The sequence below is a fragment of the Lynx canadensis genome, chromosome F2 (assembly GCF_007474595.2).
Source record: "Lynx canadensis isolate LIC74 chromosome F2, mLynCan4.pri.v2, whole genome shotgun sequence".
NCBI lineage: Eukaryota > Metazoa > Chordata > Mammalia > Carnivora > Felidae > Lynx > Lynx canadensis.
In genome coordinates this window covers 9,075,666-9,095,869 of record NC_044320.2, presented here as the reverse complement: position 1 = coordinate 9,095,869, position 20,204 = coordinate 9,075,666, and the positions used below count along the sequence as shown (strand labels likewise).

The 20,204-nt window shown below is 51.3% G+C and overlaps 1 protein-coding gene across 1 annotated transcript in view; it reads left to right on the top strand.

Annotated features, from left to right (window-relative positions):
- TG (thyroglobulin) overlaps positions 1 to 20,204 on the top strand; it is a 252,962-nt gene that overhangs the window by 9,867 nt on the left and 222,891 nt on the right. Inside the window, exons 6-13 of the mRNA XM_030303527.1 lie at positions 2,601 to 2,707; positions 3,145 to 3,288; positions 3,704 to 3,889; positions 7,596 to 8,693; positions 9,123 to 9,710; positions 14,276 to 14,515; positions 19,227 to 19,367; positions 19,739 to 19,816. Of these exons, the coding sequence (XP_030159387.1) occupies positions 2,601 to 2,707; positions 3,145 to 3,288; positions 3,704 to 3,889; positions 7,596 to 8,693; positions 9,123 to 9,710; positions 14,276 to 14,515; positions 19,227 to 19,367; positions 19,739 to 19,816 (2,582 nt within the window). The remainder of the gene's footprint in view (positions 1 to 2,600; positions 2,708 to 3,144; positions 3,289 to 3,703; positions 3,890 to 7,595; positions 8,694 to 9,122; positions 9,711 to 14,275; positions 14,516 to 19,226; positions 19,368 to 19,738; positions 19,817 to 20,204) is intronic.

The window sequence follows — 20,204 nt, the reverse complement described above, 5'->3', positions numbered from 1 at the left end:
CCCCGGGTCTGGGCTGGGTGATCTTAAACCAGTCTGTTCACCACTCCGAGGGCCAGCGTTCTCGTTTGCAAAGTGCAGCGTTGTAAGTGTTGTCGTGAGGACTGAGAAGGAGTGAAGAGGGTGCTTGGTGCAGTGTTGGGTCGTCTAGTACGTTCCCCCGTTATTATTTTCATTCGTAGTGGTTAACGGCAGTGACCACATGTGGCTAGGCCAAGGCCGGAGCTCTGAGCTCTTTTCAGTGCACGCAAAACTGGCAAGGAGGGGTTACAGGCGATGGTGCAGGGGGGTTTCCTGGGAGGACGCCCTCCAGCTAAAGCCACAGTGATCTCCAGTATGCAAGAAGGGGGGACAGCGACCGTGAGGTCCATGCAAAAAGCACATGGAGGTCCAGGAAGTGGGTAGCTTCTAAGGCCAGAAACCGAGGGAGGAGGACTCTGCCCCCAAAGTAGTGGGATGAAGAAGGCTCAGAATTCCTTCTGCTGGCACCGGCCCCAGGACATGACGCTGAAGAGGGCCTTTGGGGTGAATTGGCAGAACGCGGGACTAGAGTGACTGGAACCTCCCGTGTCTCATGTTGTTACGGGTTTGGAACCCGGGGCCAGCCAGGTGGCCCATTCCTGTGTTCTCCAGCGCGTGTGTGTTCCACATCTATTAGCTATTGGGAAAGGGCACACAGGGGAGAGTGTCCGAACACAAGAGAGTCGTGTGCCTCTGAGAATGTGCGACGGGAACCAGGTGCAGCCAACACCCAGTGAAGAACACCACTGGCAGACAGAGGCATCACGTGGGGCGTAAGACCTGGGTTTACAGTCTGTCTCCCACCGCTATTTCAAGATGGTGGCCAGCATACTTTACTTTCTTAACCTCTAAAATGGGTACCAAAAAAGTCCACCTGCCTTTTAGGAGTGTTAAGTGGGTTAAACAAGTCGATATGTAGTAAACATTTGGCAGGTTGTCTTTTACAAGATAGTGTGCAGTGAATGGAAGTGATTATTATACTACTGTCACCTCTCTTAGAATTGAATTACCCCAGGGACACCTGGGTGGCTCAGTGGGTTAAGCATCCGACTTCGGCTCAGGTCATGATCTCGTGGTTGGTGGGTTCGAGCCCCGCGTCGAGCTCTGTGCTGCCAGCTCAGAGCCTGGACATTGCTTTGGATTATGTCTCTCCTTCGCTCTCTGCCCCTCCCCTACTCGCACTCCGTCTCTCTCTCTCAAAAATAAATAAATGTCAAAAAAGAGAGAGAATGAATTATCTCAGATTTCAATTCATTTTTTGTTTTCATTATATACCTCTAATCCGTGACGACTGGGTGAAGGGAGTTTTTAGTTTCTGTTATGCATAATTCACTTACTACAACACCCCTTTTTATTTAGCTTATAGATACACAATGATCAATGGCACGGAGAAAACAATCCATAACCTTACAGTGCTCTTGTAAGCTTGTTGCCTATTCATTGCCATGCAAATTAGCTAGTACCTTCTACGCCCCCCCCGTTCAGGCTCTGAGTGATTCCTGGGTTGCCTGTTGCCTTCCAATGCTGCTTCATTTCCATTGAGGTCGTTGTGGTGTACGTACAGGCCATTTTGCAAACTGCCGTCTTCACGGAGTGTTACGCGTGCATCCATTTAGGAAATTTACTATAATTTGCTTCTTCATCTTCCTATCGTTGGACACTGAGCTTGTTTTCAGTATTTTGCTGGAACGGATCACACAGCAATGGATCTGTTTGTGCAGAGAGCTGCCGCTTTCGCGAACTCATTGTTTGGGGATGTATTTCCAGACATAGGTAGATGTGCCAACCCCACAGGGCACAGAAACGAATCTCTCAATGTCGCATAACAATGAAAAGCGCCTCTCCGGTTGCTTAATCACTGCACACGGGAAGAACTCTTTAATAAAGTTTCATGTCACCTCAGTTTCATCTTCCAGGATGGGGAACCCAGCGAATTAGCTCCTTATGAAACCTGCCAGGTCAGACGTGGCTTGGGCACACTCTCCCCGCACGTATGGAGAGGCACGCGTAGCCCTTGTAGTGGCGTCATATTGATTCTGTGTTGTTTTTCTCAACTATGGAGCGGGAAATGTCCTTAAGAATTTCCTAGGGTGGAATCTGGCTTCTTTTCAAGCTCTGGAAAAGTCGTAAAGGGCTCTGAAGTTGTTTGATCTCCCCCAATGAGATCATCCACAATGTACCATATGTTTGTAAAGCCAACTTGGCTTTTGGTCCCTCGAGTTACAGTCTAGTAAAGTTACGCTCCGGTCATGCGCCGTTCATTACCTGTTTTCTGCCTGACCCCGTGAGACGCACGCGTGGGTGTGAGTTGGTGAAATGCCACATGTGAGGGAAATGACTAGTGAGCAGGTGACAGCTGAGCACAGCTTTGTTTTTCATCTGTCCAGCCGAGCTCGGGCCAGGTGAAAACCCGGTTGAGAAAAGAAACACATTTCCTGCAAGAAACAGAGAGCAAATGGCATGAGATAAAAAAGCAGACATTCCTTCTCCCCAGATGAGATGAGGCCACGTTTATTTATTTCTGCGAGCGGCGCCCGTGAGGATTTGATGAAGCAGGGAGCAGACATCTCCTTCTCTCCTAGGTTTCCAGATGCATTCGTGACCTTCAGTGCCTTCCGGAACAAGTTCCCTGAAGTGTCTGGGTATTGTCACTGTGCTGACAGTCAAGGGCGGGAACTGGCTGAAACAGGTAAGCGCACCTCAGGCAAACCGAGGGGGGTGGGTGAGAGGCACCTCCCAAACCCGAAAGCCTAAGTATCATTACCTGCCAACTCAGCCGCACAGTTTGCAAATGCTCATCTCCGGTGCCTTGGACACAGCTGCTGGCCCATATGGAGCCTCTGTGCGCACTGGAAAGAGGCGCCCCGCTCTGGGCAGATGCAGCTCCCAACCTGGAGAGTGGAAGACAGGATGGCTGTCCTCTTAGCAGTGCTCCTTTGTGCCGTGAACAACCTGCACAACCGTACCGGGCAGCCTTGACTTTGGACACTATTAAAACCTTGATCAGACCCGATGCCTACGATGCCCAGGAAGGCTCTGGGCCTCCTGCGGTCTGTTTGAGCAGCAGAGTCAGGACTTGCCTTTCGGAACGAACCCGTCCCTTGAAACGCTTCTGCCTTTGCTCAGGTCTGGAGCTGTTGCTTGACGAAATTTATGACACCATCTTTGCTGGCCTGGACCTCGCTTCCACCTTCACTGAAACCACCCTGTACCGGATATTGCAGAGACGGTTCCTAGCGGTTCAGCTCCTCATCTCTGGCCGGTTCCGATGTAAGTAATAAGCCGACAGCAGATGTGCGTGTTTCTGCTTGGAAGAAACCGCTGGGTTTTAAAGTTGCTGCGGTCTCTGTGGCTGTTTTGCCTAAGTGGGTGCAAGGATCTAAAACCAGGGCGGGTTTTTTTTTTTTTAATTTGAGAGAGAGAGAGCGTGCACACAAGCAGGGAAGGGGCAGAGACAGAGGGGGAGAGAGAATCTCAAGCAGGCTCCGCACTGTGAGCGCAGAGCCGGGCTCGGGGCTCAAACTCACGACCTGAGCCGGAATCAAGAGTCGGCTGCTTAACCGGCCGAGCCACCCAGGCGCCCTGAGGATTTACAACATTGTGAAAGCACACAGAGTGCATGCTGGAAAGACCACAGCCCTGTTCACACACTGTCCTCTCCTTTTCCCGCGTGGCTCTGCCCTAGGCCCCACAAAATGCGAAATGGAGCGGTTCACAGCGACCAGCTTTGGTCACCCCTACGTTCCCAGCTGCCGCCGGAGCGGGGACTACGAGGCGGTGCAGTGCCAGCGGGCAGGGCCGTGCTGGTGTGTGGACGCCCAAGGAGAGGAGATCCATGGAACTCGACGGCAAGGGGAGCGGCCATCGTGTGGTGGGTTGCCTCTCGACAGCCTCCTCTTTTGCTCCCGTCGGGTCGTATTCCTTTAACTGTTTCTCCAGACCAGCTGCTCCAGAACCTGTGAATTCCGCTGCCTCCTTAGCGTACCCAGAGGCCCTTCGAGCCCACCACGGTGGAAAACCCACTTACCGCCATTAACTTCCGACGTGTTTCTCCTCCTGTGTCAGACGTGGTCGATTCCTTCCTCAGCGAGCCCAGGGGATATTGGGGGGGCCTCACAGGTGAAGGAAAAACAGAATTTTGTTTACTTGTGCCACGAGAGAAGGGGCGCAGAGCAGGGTAGGGTCAATTCGATCTTGTGAAAGTGTATGAAGAGGAGACATTCAGGAAGGCTTCATGGAAGAGGTGATGCTTGGCTAGAGTCTTCTAAGATAACGACGTTTTCTGAAGGAGGAAAGTAAGGAGAGGTGTTCTCTATCTATAGAGCAGGGAAGTATAAGGACATAAATGATAGACATTGCTCTGCTACTGGGCACTGAATCTTCAAGAAGAGTAGAGAAATAAATTGCTGGGTGTGGTCAGGGTGGGGCTCTGCACTACAGGACTGGGGGGAAAATGGCGGGGATGAGACAGTGAGGTCTTTCGTACGGAAGCAAAGGCTTGGGGACTTCTTCCTGGAGGCCAGGTGGTGATGTTGAGGGGTTTTACGCTGGAGAGTTCCATGGTGGGTTCTGTGTGTAAGAAAGACCACCCGGGCACTTTGAAGGAGAGCTTGAAATCGGTGTTAGACTGCAGGCCACGGGGCCAATTTGAAGGTCATTGCAATGTCCTGAAGAGAGATAAAGGGACTATATTACTTTCCTGGAGCCGCTGTGACGAATGAGCGCAAATTCAGGGGCTTAGAACAATAGTTCTGGAGCCTAGAAGCCCAAAGTCAAAGTGTCACCAGGCTCATGTCCCCTCTCTGAAGGCTCCAGGGCAGAATCCTTCCTGGCCTTTTTCCTGGCTTGTGATAGTTCCCGACAATCTTTGGCATTCCTTAGTTTGTGGCAACGTGGCCCCAAATTCTGCCTCTTCGTCACATGGCTGTCTTCCCTCTGTGTCTGCCTCTGTGTCTCTTCCTCTCTTCCTACGACGACACCGGTAATATAAACTTAAGAGCCCGCTCTACCCTAGTATGACCTCGCCTTAACTAATTATGTCTCCAATGACCCTATTTCCGAATAAGGTCACATTCTGAGGTTTCCAGGAAGGATGTGCATTTTGAGGAGACCCGATTCAACCTGGTACAGGAACCAACATTAAGTAGCAGCAGTGGTCTGGGGAGAAGGGTGTGGACTTGTGAAATGTCACAAGGCCCTCCAGTGAGGCCATTCCATTTTACCACTGAGACCCTGAAGGGAGTTAGGGGTGAGGGGGATGGAGAAATCCAGGAGCGCTTGTAGGCTTCCCACTTGGGTGAGCTGGATGGATCCCGCAAGGTCTCAGTGAAGGAGGAGGGCAGGTCTTTTTATAGCCTTGACACAGATGAGCATTCATGTTCATTCAATAATTCCTGTTAAGTCATTGATTTCTCCAGCTTCACATTTTGAGTATTCTGCTCGGCGTTTGGTAGTATTCAGTCTACGAAGCGTGAGAATCTAGAGGAAGAAAAATTTCAAGCGCTGCCCTGAGGGTATTTATGATTATATTGTCGTCGTCTTAAAACCTAGAGAGTATAGTGCCCTCCAGTTTCCAGGTGGACACAAAGAACTAATGGTTTTCCAAATTAAAACCAGAATGCTACCAAATGCGTGCATCATATATTTTTATTTTTTCCTCTCTGGCGTATCAGTCCTATTTCCGTGGAAACGAATGCCACATGGAGCTGAGATCTGCATTTTTTTCTTTTTGCCCTGGTAACACGACATAACAAATGAACGGAAGGGATATACTCTCCATGTCGAAACAGAATAAGCACAGCAGTGAACTTTATTTCTTCCATACCTTCCTGTAATACCTTCCATTCAAGGAAGCCATGCCTGGTTGAGGAATGTGTTACGGGTTCTGATGTTGCCAGTATTTTTTCTCTCTCCGACTACAAGTTCCAGTTCTTTCTCTGTTGCCTGGTGACAGAGGGAAATTGGCTGACTTCCTTTTTGGCATCCGCGTGAACCGAAGGAAAAGAATTAAGTTGGCGGTGGGTGGGTGGGTGGTTGAGAAGGACTGCTGAGATTTATGGTTTTACGGAGAAATGTGGAGCCTAGTTCATTCCACCCGTGTGACGGAGACACTTGGAATTTGAACTTAAGGCCTTTTTTCTTAATGTGATTACTGTCCACTAGAATATTCAGACTGAATGACCTGACCAGGCATGGAGTTGACTGAGTTGATCACCCTTTAATTAATAATTTCAAGGAAAGATCAGGAAGGCTAGAAAAATGTGCTAAGTGTGTTTGCTGCATGGACGTTACTGTATTATAGTTTGGGAAATATATTTCCTATAGTATGTTATAATATTAGATATTACAACCTAGGAAATGTTTCTTATTATAGGAAATACTCATGGCATTTAAAGTATGGTTCTTATCTTCAAAGAGACTATCAATTAGTTAGCCTAGACAAGCCTACCCACAAGGAGGGATTAGGCAGCCGCACGAAGAGCAAATAATGAAGCATTAAAGTCCATTAAAAATTCCAACAAGAGAATGCTGGAAAAAAATTTTTTTCATTACAAAACAAATGGGAAATAGGGTTCCTGGGTGGCTCAGTCGGTTAAGCGACCGACTTCAACTCGGGTCATGATCTCGCCGGTGGTGGGTTCGAGCCCCACGTCGGGCTCCGTGCTGACAGCTCGGAGCCTGGAGCCTGCTTCGGATTCTGTGTCTCCCTCTCTCTCTACCCCTCTCCCACTCCTGCTCTGTCTCTCTTATCTCTCAAAAATAAGTAAACATTAAAAATGTGTTTAAAAAAATAAAATGAAAACAAATAGGAATTTGTTGGTGTATGAGTTCCCGAGGGCTGCTGTCACAAATTACCACAAACTCGGTGGCTTCATCCGATAGAAATTTATCCCCTCCCAGTCTGGAGGCCAGACATCTATAACTGAGGTCTTAGCAGGGCTAGGCTCTCTCTGAAAGCTCTCAAGAAGGATGCATCTTTGTTCTGTCCAGTTTCCAGGGGCTTCCAGCGACCTTGGCTTTCTTTGGCTTTTGGTATTCTTTTTTGGCATTCTTTTGGCATTCCGCCCCCATCTTCACGTGGCCGTCTTACGAGGACATCCATCATTGGAGTTAGGGCTCGCCCCAGTTCAGTGTGACCTCATTTTAACCGACAGCACCGGCAAAGACCCTACTGTCAAATGATGTCATGTTCTGAGGTCCTCAGTGGACGTGAACATTGGGCTTGAGGAGGAAGGGAGGACACCATTCAGCCCAGTACACTTGGTGCGTGCATTTGGTCAGCTTTTCCGAAAGTGGGCGGGCACCAACGAGCCTTGCCTCACAAGGGGGTCACCCTCCCGTGAAAGGTGGGAAGGGAAGTCACGTCAACTGGAACCTTCATTCCCCCAAACGGCCGCCACAGACACTGCTTGGGGGAAAGAAAAAATAAATAAAAAGGCGGGGAAGACAGAGGTACAAAACGTAGGTGTTCTTGACTGAACTGTTGGACATCTTACTTCGAGAAGGATCTGGGGGGTTGTCTCAGGAGAACTTGTTGATGTTAAAACCACTTCTCCCGTTTGCTCTGTCCTGTGCAGCTGAAGACCAACCCTGCGCTTCTGAGAGGAGGCAGGCCCTGTCTAGACTACACTTTGGGCCCTCGGGCTATTTCAGCCAGCACGGCTTGTTCTTGGCTCCCGAGGGAAGACGGGTCTCCCAGAAAGTAGCCAGATTTGCCACATCCTGCCCGCCCTTGGTGAAGGAGCTCTTTGTGGACTCTGGGATTCTCCACCCGATGGGAGAAGGGCAGGGTAAACAGTTTTCTGCCTCAGAAACTCTCCTCAGAGAAGCCATTAGAGCGATTTTTCCCTCCCGAGAGCTGGCTCGTCTTGCCCTTCAGTTTACCATGGACCCAAAGCGACTCCAGCAAAACCTCTTTGGAGGGAAATTTTTGGTGAATGTTGGCCAGTTCAACTTGTCTGGAGCCCTTGGCACAAAAGGCACATTTAACTTCAGTCAATTTTTCCGGCAGTTTGGTCTCCCGGGCTTCCAGAACGGAGCGACCGACCTAGCTGCCAAGGCTTTCTCCTTGGGACTGGATTCAAATCCTGCCGCGGAACCCCCCGAAGCCTCTGTGAAGGGAGCTGCTAGGAACAGGCCGATGGTGGGCAGCTTTGGCTTTGAGATCAACTTACAAGAGAACCAGAACGCCCTGACATTCCTTGCGTCTCTCCTGGAGCTTCCAGAATTCCCTCTCTTCTTGCAGCATGCCATTTCTGTGCCCGAAGACATAGCGAAGGACTTCGGTGACGTGATGGAAATGGTGCTCAGCTCCCAGGGCTGCGGGCAGACGCCGGGCAGCCTTTTCGTCCCACTGTGCTCGGCGGAAGGAGACTACGAGGACGTGCAGTGCTTTGCCGGGGAGTGCTGGTGTGTGGATTTCCGGGGCAAAGAACTTTCTGGCTCCAGGGTTAGAGGCGGACGCCCCCGGTGCCCCACGGAGTGTGAGAAGCAGAGGGCCCGCATGCAAACCCTCGAGGGCAGCCAGCCCGCGGGGTCCAGCCTGTTGGTCCCTTCTTGCACCAGCGAGGGGCATTTCCTCCCCGTCCAGTGCTTCGGCTCTGAGTGTTACTGCGTTGACCCTGAGGGTCAGCCTATTCCTGGAACTCGAAGCGTACTTGGAGAACCCAAGCAATGTGAGTCTGTTGCGTGTTCAGTCCACAAACCCTGATTTGTGGGGCCCCGACTCAGCGCATTACGGAAAAAGTGAATTCTATTGTCGCGTAAGCCCCGACTTCTGCAGCGGCGAAAGCTGCCACTTCACGTAAAGATTGTCCAGAAGCGGGTCGATACTGTTAACCATTCCCGGGATTGAAGAGGGAGACTCATTTGGCTTTTTAGGGGCTGCCCCATAGGTTTCTGCAGAGCAGACAACAGTCTCAACAGTGCCGTTTCAGTGATGGGGATGCACTCTGTCTAGATGTTATTTACAGATTTGAGGCTGATGGGATTTCTGTGGCTGTATAAGGTTTCAGATGGGGTTTGGACCATCAGGGGTTTGCATCTTGGCCTCGTGGGCTCCCCGCACTTCTTTACCTGACATACCTCCTCCTTGTTCCTCCCAGGCCCCACCGCCTGTCAGTTACAGGCCGAGCAGGCCTTTCTGCGCACAGTGCGAGCGCTGGGCTCTGACTCCAGCCTGCTGCCCACCTTCTCCAGCATCTACATCCCGCAGTGCGGCACCGGTGGGCAGTGGAGGCCCGTGCAATGCGATGGGCCCCCAGAGCAGGCCTTCGAGTGGTACGAACGATGGGCAGCACAGAACAACGGTGGCCGGGAGCTGACCCCTGGCGAGCTGCTCATGAAGATCATGAGCTATAAAGAAGCAGCTTCCAGAAGCTTTCGTCTCTTTATTCAGAGTCTGTATGAGGCCGGCCAACAGGGCATCTTCCCAGGGCTGGAGAGATACCCTTCTTTCCCAGACGTCCCGCTGGCCGTGATGGAAGGGAACCTGACCCAGCCTGGAGGGAACATCCTCCTGGAGCCCTCCGTCTTTTGGCAGATCCTGAATGGCCAGCTCAGCCGGTACCCAGGGCCCTACTCAGACTTCAGCACTCCTCAGGCACACCTTGACCTTCGGAGCTGCTGGTGTGTGAATGAGGCTGGTCAGGAACTGGAAAGCACCCGGACAGAGCCAAGCAAGGTCCCAGCATGTGAGTTACACCCCGTGGAGAGCTGAATTTGTGCCTTTATAAAAAAGATGTCTGGTAGGCGTGTACTGAGTGTCTGAGCTGGAGTGGAGTTCAGATATGGACAGGTATATGTCCCTTCAGTGCTCGAGGCACCCAAATGCATTAGTCGGCTCGGGCTGCTGCAAGAGTACCGTAGACTAGGAGGCTTAACCAACAGGCATTTCCCATAGCTCTGGGGGGGTGGAAGTCCAAGATCAAGGTGCTGGCTGATTCCGTTCCTGCTGAGAGCTGTCTTCCTGCATTGCAGAAGGAACTGTGTATTCACATGGCAGAGAGAAAGTGCTCTTTTTATAAAGACACTAATCCCATCCAGAGGGCCCCACCCTCATGACCTCTTTGAAACCTAATCACCTCCCAAGGGTCCCACCTCCAAGTACCATCACTTTAGGGGTTAGGGCTTCAATACAATACATTTGGGGGAGAGGGGGGATGCGAACGTTCAGAACGCCAACGCTCATAGAAAAGAAGTGACTTCCCCACATCCACACAGTTGGGTGTTGGCGAAGTTAATGTAGTTCATGTTTTTAAAACGTTTATTTATTTTTGAGAAAGAGAGAAACAGAGCATGAGCAGGGGAGGGGCAGAGAAAGAGGGAGACGAAGAATCCAAAGCAGGCTTCAGGTTCTGAGCTGTCAGCGCAGAGCCTGACGGAGGGTTTGAACTCACGAGCTGTGAGATCGCGACCTGAGCCGAAACTCTGACGCTTAACCGACTGAGCCACCCAGGCGCCCCAATGTAGTTCATTTTTATTTTTATGAAAAAATTTTTTTTTACATTTATTTATTTTTGAGAGACACAGAGCATGAGTGGGGGAGGGGCAGAGAGTGAGGGAGACACGGAATCTGAAGCAGGCTCCAGGCTCTGAGCCATCAGCACAGAGCCCGACGCGGGGCTCGAACTCAGGAACCGTGAGATCATGACCTGAGCCGAAGTCGGACGCTCAACCGACTGAGCCACTGAGGCACCCCAATGTAGTTCATTTTTAATGTTCATATGATCGACTATTTAAATCAGTGCCTCAGATTTTAATTGGATGTCGTCTGTGTGCAAAGCATGATCTCAGGACCGATGAAGCCTGTCACGTGGGTATGACCTGGCTCTCGCCCACTATGGCTAACACTTGAGTAATCTCTCCTAAATTAGGTGCATCGCCATTGGATTAACCAACACGGATTATGATGCTCCTTACAAAGACACTGCTAGGTCCTCCAGACCTCACGAAGTGCCTTTACTTCACTTGAAGGGTTTCATTATAGGACTAATTGGAGAACAGCTGAAGGAGGTCCGTAAGTTCGGCTCTGTGGCAGGTGGACTTAGAGGAAAGCTGTGGTGTGTGAGGCAGATGCAAAATGAGGCTGACTCTGTCCGAACTTCAAATGGCTCATTACCAAGTGGCCACACCAGCAGCTGGAAAGAACAAGGCGGATTCAGCACTGTTATTATCAAATGAGAACCTCCGTAGCCAGCAGTTGCTAGGTATTACAGGTAACAGTACAGCTGTTCAAGCCCAAAGACATCTCTCAATCCATTCTTTGCAATGTTCAACATTGTCTACGCCTTTCTGGCTAACGCTGAAATTAATCAGACGATGTTGACATTAGCCAGAGCGTAGGCTTGAGCAGAAAGTGAGATTTTAGGATGTTGGATCATAGGAACACGTGGCGAGACCAGGAGTATCCTGTTCGAACACCTGGGAGGACCCCCCCCCTCCCCCTGCCCGCCCCTGCTCTCCACGACTGGGATTCTCCACTGAAGTGTCAGGTCCCAGCAACAGGCTGACCCCTCCCAAGTCACACACAGATGTCGGCATGCCTATTGTATAAAGAGTCTTATTCAGATTTTGAGAGTCTCTATACCAATGGTCACACCTATACAGGCACATTCCTATAATTTCAGGTGCTTTATAAATTTAGACCTCTTTGCATCCAATTTTTGCACCCGATTGCTGAGGCCAAAAGCACCTTGTAACGTTAGTAGCTAGGTTTGCTCACCTTGGCCTGAGTGCTGGGCAAAGCATCAACACTGGGCTGAGAATATGCTGGCTTTTGCAATGAGTCCCAAGAGGTGTGGAGGGTAGACCAAGATACAAGATGAACTGCCGGGAAGCAAAGATTAGAACGTCCACCCGTATGCCGTGTTTGTTCTTTTCCTTCTAAAGTCCTATTTTTGGTTTTGCAATTACATGTTATGAACAGCTGAAGAAAAACGTAGCTAGTGTATTAATACAGTTGTATGTGTATTTCGCTTTACAAATACAGAAATACGCATTTTGGGGGCACATGTTCCAACCCTTGTTGATAGGGTGTATTATCAAAAGGGTGTGGCGACCAGGGGCCCCGAGCCTTGATATCCCAGGCGTGGTTCAGTAGCATTAACATCACTTTGGGGAGCTGCGAGAAATTTGGAATCTTTGACCCCACCTGCTGAATCTATGCCTGCATCTCTACAAGCCTCCAGGGGGCTCCGATGCTCCCTAAAGCCCGAGGAAGGACTGGTCTCGAGGCAACGGTGCTAGTTCTACCAGAGTCTTGAGCCCTGTTTCCACTACCTACCCCTCTGTGGCCACAGTCACACTGTTGGTTTAATCTGTGAATTTGAGTTAGGATGGATAACTACCTCCAACGTCGTTGTGAGAATCATACAAGGTAATCGATGTGAAATGCCAGGTCTGGTACATAGAAAGTCCTTCATAAATAGCTGTGTTAGTACAATGGACGGTGAGTAATACAGTGACCAGTAGCCAGTGACCGGTGACCGTAAGCAGGGGGGATGACACCTGCCTCCAGGGGCATGAGGTCCGGTCCTGTCCATAGCATAATCTCTGGCCGCTTTGGAATTTCCCTCTCTTTATTTAATATGCAATTATGGACAACTGCTGTATACACGGTGCTGTATGATGGGAAGACAGTCATGAGAAAGGTGTGGTGTCTACTCTGAGGGGCTCAGGAACCGGTCAGGGGAAACTGACATGTCACTATGTCATGGAGGATGCCCAGAGACTGGAGCTAACTCCCTGGCTGGGAAACTAGGTAAAGATTGGCATGGCCTCAGCTTCTGGATTGCGAAGGATGTTTGCCCAGCTTAAAAAGGGGGCCGGGCCCTTCCTGACGGGGGAAATAGCATGTTCGAGGTTAGGGCCACTGAAAAGGGTCTGCTTTGTTGGGAATGGGGTGGTGGGGGTAGGTCAGTGTGTTAGGAAGGGAGGGGACTTGGGAGGGAGTGATGGAAGAAGCTACAGGTACATTTGGGCCAGATTTTAAAAGGTCTTACGTGTCAAAAAGAAAAAAAAAAACAGTCATATATCCAGTTACAGAATATTCATACTTTTTTTGGAAGAAATGGATAGCAAGCTTAGATTTTCAAATGGAAGTTTTTGCTTCAGCTATTCTCAGTCCCTGGGATTGACAGAAGAGATTATTTTGATCAACAGCACCCACAGAAAGCAATAATGTCTTCACATCCCAGAAGTCAAGGGTTTCTGCTGATTCTGTGCTCTCAAAAGAACCCAATGAACACATTTCCTGTTGAAGTCACAAAGTGACTGGTTGAAATAAATATGGCCCGTGTGGTTTTTGTTAAGAGTGACAATTTCAAGGACAACATGGGCCAGACACTGTGCCGAATATTTCAGATGCAGCACCTCATAGAATAATTTTAAAGACCCTCTGAGGGAGATGCCCCAATCATCCCCTTTTCACAGATCACAAGACTGAAGCTCAGAAAAGTTAAGTACATCATCCAAAATTACACAGCTGATAAGTGATCAAGCTGACATTTGAATCCAGAAGTCTGTGAGAGCCATGCTCTTTTCTCTTTAAAAGAGTATCTCTCTACTGACCTATAATGCCTCCTTTCAACCTTTGAAATCCATCCATCCATCCATCTACTCATCCATCCATCCATCCATCCATCCATTTATCTACTCATCCATCCATCCATCCATTTGTCTACTCATCCATCCATCCATCCATCCATCCATCCATCCATCCATTTATCTACTCATCCATCCATCCATCCATCCATCCATTTATCTACTCCATCCATCCATCCACCTATCCATCCATTCCTGTCCATCCTTCCATAGGAGGCAGCCAGTCCAGATCTCTGGTTCTAGAGTTTGACTGACTAGATGAGAAATCTGAATCAACTACTTGCTAGCTAGGATGGAGCCTACGTGACTTTAAGTTTAAGTGATATGACTTCTCCATGCTTCAGTTTCTCATCTCTAACACACAGATAAGAATAGTATCTTATTGGGCTGTTGTATAGATTCAATTGGATCATCTGTGTACATGTGCTTAGTACAATGGCTGGTGTGGAGTAGACATTAGCTATTGCTCACCTTCTTACACAGTAGGTTCTCCATAAATGTTGAGTGAAACGAAACACAAGGAGCATTCCAGGCCGTAAAAAGAGCTGGGTGAAGGAAACGGCTGTGGCAGAAATGTGTGCATGCGTGTATGCGCACATGCCTCTGGGGGGGGTGGTGGTCAAAGCGTTCAGCCACGACGTCTTTATTCCCCTAGGTCCTGGCTCTTGTGAGGAGGTGAAGTTTCGTGTCCTGCAGTTCATTAAGGAAACAGAAGACATCGTCTTGGCTTCCAACAGTTCCTGGTTCCCTCTGGGGGAGAGTTTCCTAGCGGCCAAAGGAATCCTGCTGACTGATGAGGAGCTCTCCCTTCCTCAGCTCTCTCCCTCCCGGGCCACCTTCTCAGAGAAGTTTCTGAGCGGGGGCGATTACGCCATTCGTCTGGCAGCTCAGTCCAGTGAGTCTCCTGTACTTCTGGTTTCTTGGTCCATCTCGTTGGGGAAGCAAGGGCTTGAGTTCGTGGCTCTTCAGTGCTCAGAACTTTGGCCTTGGTTTTCCCAGGCGGGTGGGTCCCTGGGAAAGCAAAGGCAAGGTGGGTTTGTGTCCCAGGCAAAGCCGGAATGGTGCACCCCTCTCCACTGTATTCCCGAATCCGCCGGCACAGCCACTTGGGCGCGGGTCCCCATGCCGCATATTGAAGATGGTGCCCATAGCCCAGCAGGCAGCCACACGTACTTGCTAGAACGTGAGGGGCCCCCACCCGAAATGCTCGTGGCCTGTTCCGAAGCTTCCCTCCACTTCCACTGGGGACAAAGGAGAGGAACATTTATTACCAAGAAACGAGTGGGTTTCGGGCACCTTCCACGTGTGGTCTCAGCTAAATCTGACGGGAGCTCCAGAGAGCAGGGCTTACTGCCTGCGTGTGACAGAGATATGCTCGGAGGGCCGACAGCGCTCTAGCCCGTGATGGTGGCTCAACATTACTTGAAACCCACCGCTGGCCAGGCGCTGCCTGTGCTGAGTAGACGGCCGGCCCTTTGCATGTCAGGCTCCAGCGCTTCCACGAGAACAGCGCTGCAGTCACCATCCGTGGTGCTTCTCAGGCCCAAGTTCACCTGCCCCAGCTGACCCAGCTCACAACCAGCGGAGCCTGGATGGTTTGGACCGCGCGCCTCTGTCCCCCGCCCAGCCGATCCCTGGTGCCCAGAGCCTGCGTCTGGCTGTTCCCGGACGCCCTGCCCTTCCTCCACCGCCCGCAGCCTCGCTGGAGGGAGGGTCCGAAGGCTCCCCCAGGTCTCTCTCTGACCCCGCCCCAACTGGGCAGGGGCTGACGGTCCCTGTCCTCCCAGCATCCCGGGCTCCCTGCTCCCGGTCAGAAGATCTCCGCACATTCCCCACCTGGGATTTTCTGGGTTCGGGTCGCACCACAGCAAAGCCGTGCTCCCCGTGATGACATCTGTGCCGAGACGAGAGTCCCCCATCCTGCAGGCCAGGGCCCCCCTGCTTCTCCCTTCAGGGATGTCTGCTGCCCCCTGGGGACGGGGGCTCAGGTGTTTTTGTTCTCTGCACCCCAGTGGGACTCGCCCAAGTGCCATGTTTGGTTCCTGCCTCTCTTCCACGCCAGTTGTCTCTTCTGGAAGATGGGGCACCGCGTCTCACTCATCGTTATGTCCCCTGTCCGGGCGCAGTGCCTGACAGACAGTGGGAGCCTGCTAAATGTCGCTAAACCGTCCTTCTTGCTTCTTCCGTCACCTCTTTCTTTCTCCTCCGTCTCCTCCCCTCCCCCATGCCCAGACACTTCTTGTCTCTGTTCCTCGGGGACTTGGGGATTTCTACTTTTGGCGAGAAACCGGGTTTTTGTTTTTGTTTTTCAATTTTGTCCCTGGACAGACTTGATGTCATCAGATGGATACGTGGGGTTGATGTTCCTGCAGTTGTGGCCCCTGGTTAGAGAAGGGGAGAAAAAGTCGTTGGCGCCATAGAAATTTCGTTACTGAATGGTGAGCTGGCTGAACTTGACTTCAGAAGTCAAGTTAAGGAAGTCACCGCCCCCCACCACCACCCCCCCACCCCCGCAGCAACACGCTCTGATTTTGCATGTCTGAGGCGGTAGTGAAAAGAGGAAGGGTCTGTAGGGAAGGAGCAAGGGTGCACTTTTTTCTCGAATCCCTCGAGATGAGAAGATGTGTCTCTACTCTTGCACAGGCGAGGAAGCTCTTCGTGTGTAGCCCTCCTGTCCTGGAGAGTCTGGGGATTGAAAGCCCAGGACAGACAGAGATGACGGGTCACGGAGTGTCTTGGGCCAACAGGACACGGCAGTCGTGTCCTCGGGTCCAAGGAGGGTGAGGGAGAGACGCGGAAGTCATTTTTATCCAGCTGCTCTTGGCATGAGCTCGGTGCTCAAGTTCTCGTGATCTAAATGTCACACTTACCCTGTGGGGTATTAGAGCCAATTCATCAATGGGGAAACTGAGGCTCAAGGAGGTTGGGGAGCTCACTCATGACCCCAAAGATCACTCACGATAACCAAGAGGGGCTGTGCCAGGATTCAGGCAGAGGCTCATCGGCTCCCGAGCCCCATCCCGTGCACCAGGCTGCTTTCTGGGGTCCTGGTCTCCTGAGGGGATCTGACCATGGGCTGCTGGGGTCCCCCCTGGGGAGCCGTAAGCCCGTCTCTGAGAGGAGCAAGTTGGGTGATGTGACCCTGTGTCACCCACAACCCCGCACCCCACAAGCCCACCCGGAGCGCCAGCAGGAAGGGAGAGGAGGTGGAGGGGGTCAGACCTGAGAAGGGGTCCAGGGGACAGTTCCTGGCTGCTCAGGAGGGAAATGGCACTGGGGGGCAAATCGCACTGGGGAGGGAGCACTGGGAGTCCCAGGCCCGCTAGCGTCCGTCTCACCCCCAGCCCGCCCTCCCACCCCTTCCATGCCTGCATTTCTTCTTTTCCACTCAACGAATCTTTCTTTCTTTAAAAAAAAAAAAAAAAAAAAAACTTAAATTCAAGTTAGTTTACGTACAGTGTAATAATGGCTTCAGGAGTAGAACCCAGTGATTCATCTCTTACATATGACACTCAGTGCTCATCCCAAAAAGTGCCCTCCTTAATGTCTGTCGCCCATTTACCCCACCCGCCCCCGCCTCTATCAGCCCTCAGTTTGTTCTCTTCATTTAAGAGTGTCTTGTGGTTTGCCTCCCTCTGTCTTTTTATCTTAGGTTTCCTTCCCTTCCCCTATGTTCATCTGTTTTGTTTCTTAAATTCCACATATGAGTGAAATCCTGTGATATCTGTCTTTCTCTGACTGACTGATTTCGCTTAGCATGATACACTCTGGTTCCATCCACGTTGTTGCAAATGGCAAGATTTCATTCTTTTTGATGGCCGAGTAATATTCCACTGTATATATAAACCACATCTTTATCCATTCATCAGTCGGGGGATATTTGGACTCTTTCCATAGTCTGGCTGTTGTCAATAGTGCTGCTATAAACATTGGGGTGCTTGTGCCCCTTTGAATCAGCATTGTTGTATCCTTGGGATAAATTCCTGGTAGTGCAATTGCTGGGTGGGTCAGGTAGTTCTATTTTTAATTTTTGGGGGAACCTCCATACTCTTCTCCAGAGCGGCTGCACCAGTTTGCATTCCCACCACCAGTGCAAAAGAGATCCCCTTTCTCCGCATCCTCGCCAACATCTGTTGTTTCCTGAGCTTCAACAAATATTTCTCGAGTGCTTTCTGTGAGGCAGACACAGCTCTGCACACAAAATGAGCACAAATCTTTGCACTAAAGGGCGTAAGCGCTGGCATGGAGGGGACAAAGCAAACACATACAACGTCTAGTATGTCAGTAGTGGAGAGTGCGGTGAGGGACAGCCAGGCAGGGCAGGGGACGCCGAGCACAGAGGACGGGCACAGTCTGATGGCAGGGTGACCGTCGGCGAGTCATTTCGCCTGCCCCACCGAGCCTGTCCCGCACCCTGGGGTGACAGTGCAGACGACCTGGGCTGTTGTGAAGACCGGACCCGATTTTGTGGGGAACAAAGCCTTCGAGGGGCTGGAGCACTAAATTGTGGGAGCGTGGTGGGTGTCACCCCCTGACCTCTCGTGTTCAGAGCCACTCCGTCCACTTCCCGGCCGTGGGGCTGGGGAAGGCTACGTGATCCACCTGTTCTGTCCCCATCAGATGGGGTGATGTGACCTCTTGTAGAGGGTTGCCATGAGGATTCATCAGCTAAAACCTATATTTGGATTGTGCCTGCTGTTGTAGGACATGTTGAATAAATGCTGTCTATGGGTCTCCCCTTTCATGGGCCAGAGGACATCTCACTGAACTAAATGGCCTCATATGAAAGTGATTTGAAAGAGGCCAGCAGTGATTCCTTCAGACTGCAGCCTACATCTATCTATCTATCTATCTATCTATCTATCTATCTATCTATCTTTCAACGTTTATTTATTTTTGAGACAGAGAGAGACAGAGCATGAACGGGGGAGGGGCAGAGAGAGAGGGAGACACAGAATCGGAAACAGGCTCCAAGCTCTGAGCCATCAGCCCAGAGCCTGACGCGGGGCTCGAACTCACAGACTGCGAGATCGTGACCTGGCTGAAGTCGGACGCTTAACCGACTGCGCCACCCAGGCACCCCTATCTATCTATCTATCTTTCTTTCTTTCTTTCTTTCTTTCTTTCTTTCTTTCTAATCTTTCTTTCTATGTATCTATGTATGTATCTATCTTATCTATCTTATCTTTCTATCTTTCTATGTATCTATCTTTCTATCTATCTATCTGAGAGAGAGAGAGAGAGAGAGAGAGAACACATGCTCTTAAGTAAGCTCCTCCCCCAGCATGTGGAGCCCACCTTGGGGCTCGATCTCACGAACGCTGAGATCATGACCCGAGCCGAAATCAAGAGTCAGATGCTTAACCAACTGGGCCACCCCAGGCACCCCTACATTTTTATTTTTGAAGGGCAGCCTGATGAGTGCCTCTCCACTGTTTAAGGAGCCTCTGTCCTATTTTGGGAGGCACTGTTTGTCACATCAGTAAGAAGGCCTCCTCATGTTGGAGCAAGAATGTGCGTGGGGCTTGTCAGCGGCTGAGCCCACACTGCTGAGGCTTTTCCAGCCTGCTGGCTCACGTTTCTGCTCCCCTCTCTCCTGACTCCAGCCCTTGACTTCTATCAAAGACGCGCCTTTCTCCGGGGAGATGATTCCACGCGAGCATCCGCCCTTCTGCGGCCCGGCCCTTACGTGCCCCAGTGCGATGCGTGGGGACGTTGGGAGCCTGTGCAATGCCACGCCAGGACTGGTGAGCAGGATGGACACCATGAGGGGTGGAGTGACACCCTCCTTTTCATTTAGAGGAAAGGGCTTTGCACTGGGGCCAGTGAGCTGGACTCTGGGCCCCTCTGGCAGCTGGTGACAAATCCCTTAGTTTCTCTGGACTTTGGTTTGTGCCATTTGTGCGATGGAAGTTGTGACCTGCCAGCCTGAAGGTCAAGGGCGTGGTTGCTGGGGGGATTGGGGTGTGTGATTGTGCACATGGTGGGCAGGGGGGACAGATGGGAACCTGCTGGCCCTGCTGTGGGTGCACAGAAGGAGAGTTTTGCGCGAGACCCCTGGGGGCGAGTCCGGACCCCAGCGCACTTCCTGAACCTCTGACCCGCGGCTCTTTCCCAGGGTACTGCTGGTGTGTGGACAGGAGGGGAGAGTACGTCCCTGCCTCGCTGACTGCCCGCTCCTCCCAGATCCCCCAGTGTAAGTGAAGCCCGAGGAACTGTCCTGCCTGACCCTGTGTATAGTCGCTGTCATGTTTGTTCTAGGCTGGTCCAGCCCGTTGTTGTCACCCCACCTTGGGGATGCTCGTGGGTCAGCCCCCAAGCGCCCACAGACCAGCCCCCGAGGGCAGCCAGGCCATGCTTTCCCACATTCCCAAGTCTGGACGACTCTCATGATCTTGGTCCTTCGTGTTCTGTGCACCTCGCTTCCTAGGTGCAGAGTCCCCAGTGACGGTGAAAGAGCCTGGGGTCCCCTCCTCCCACCTGCTCCCGGGCATTTTCATTCACTCTTCCAGTTTTGACAACTGTCTCACACTTGCCCTACAGACCGGCCTCTCCGCATGTGGGTCTCTGTCCCTGAACCGTGG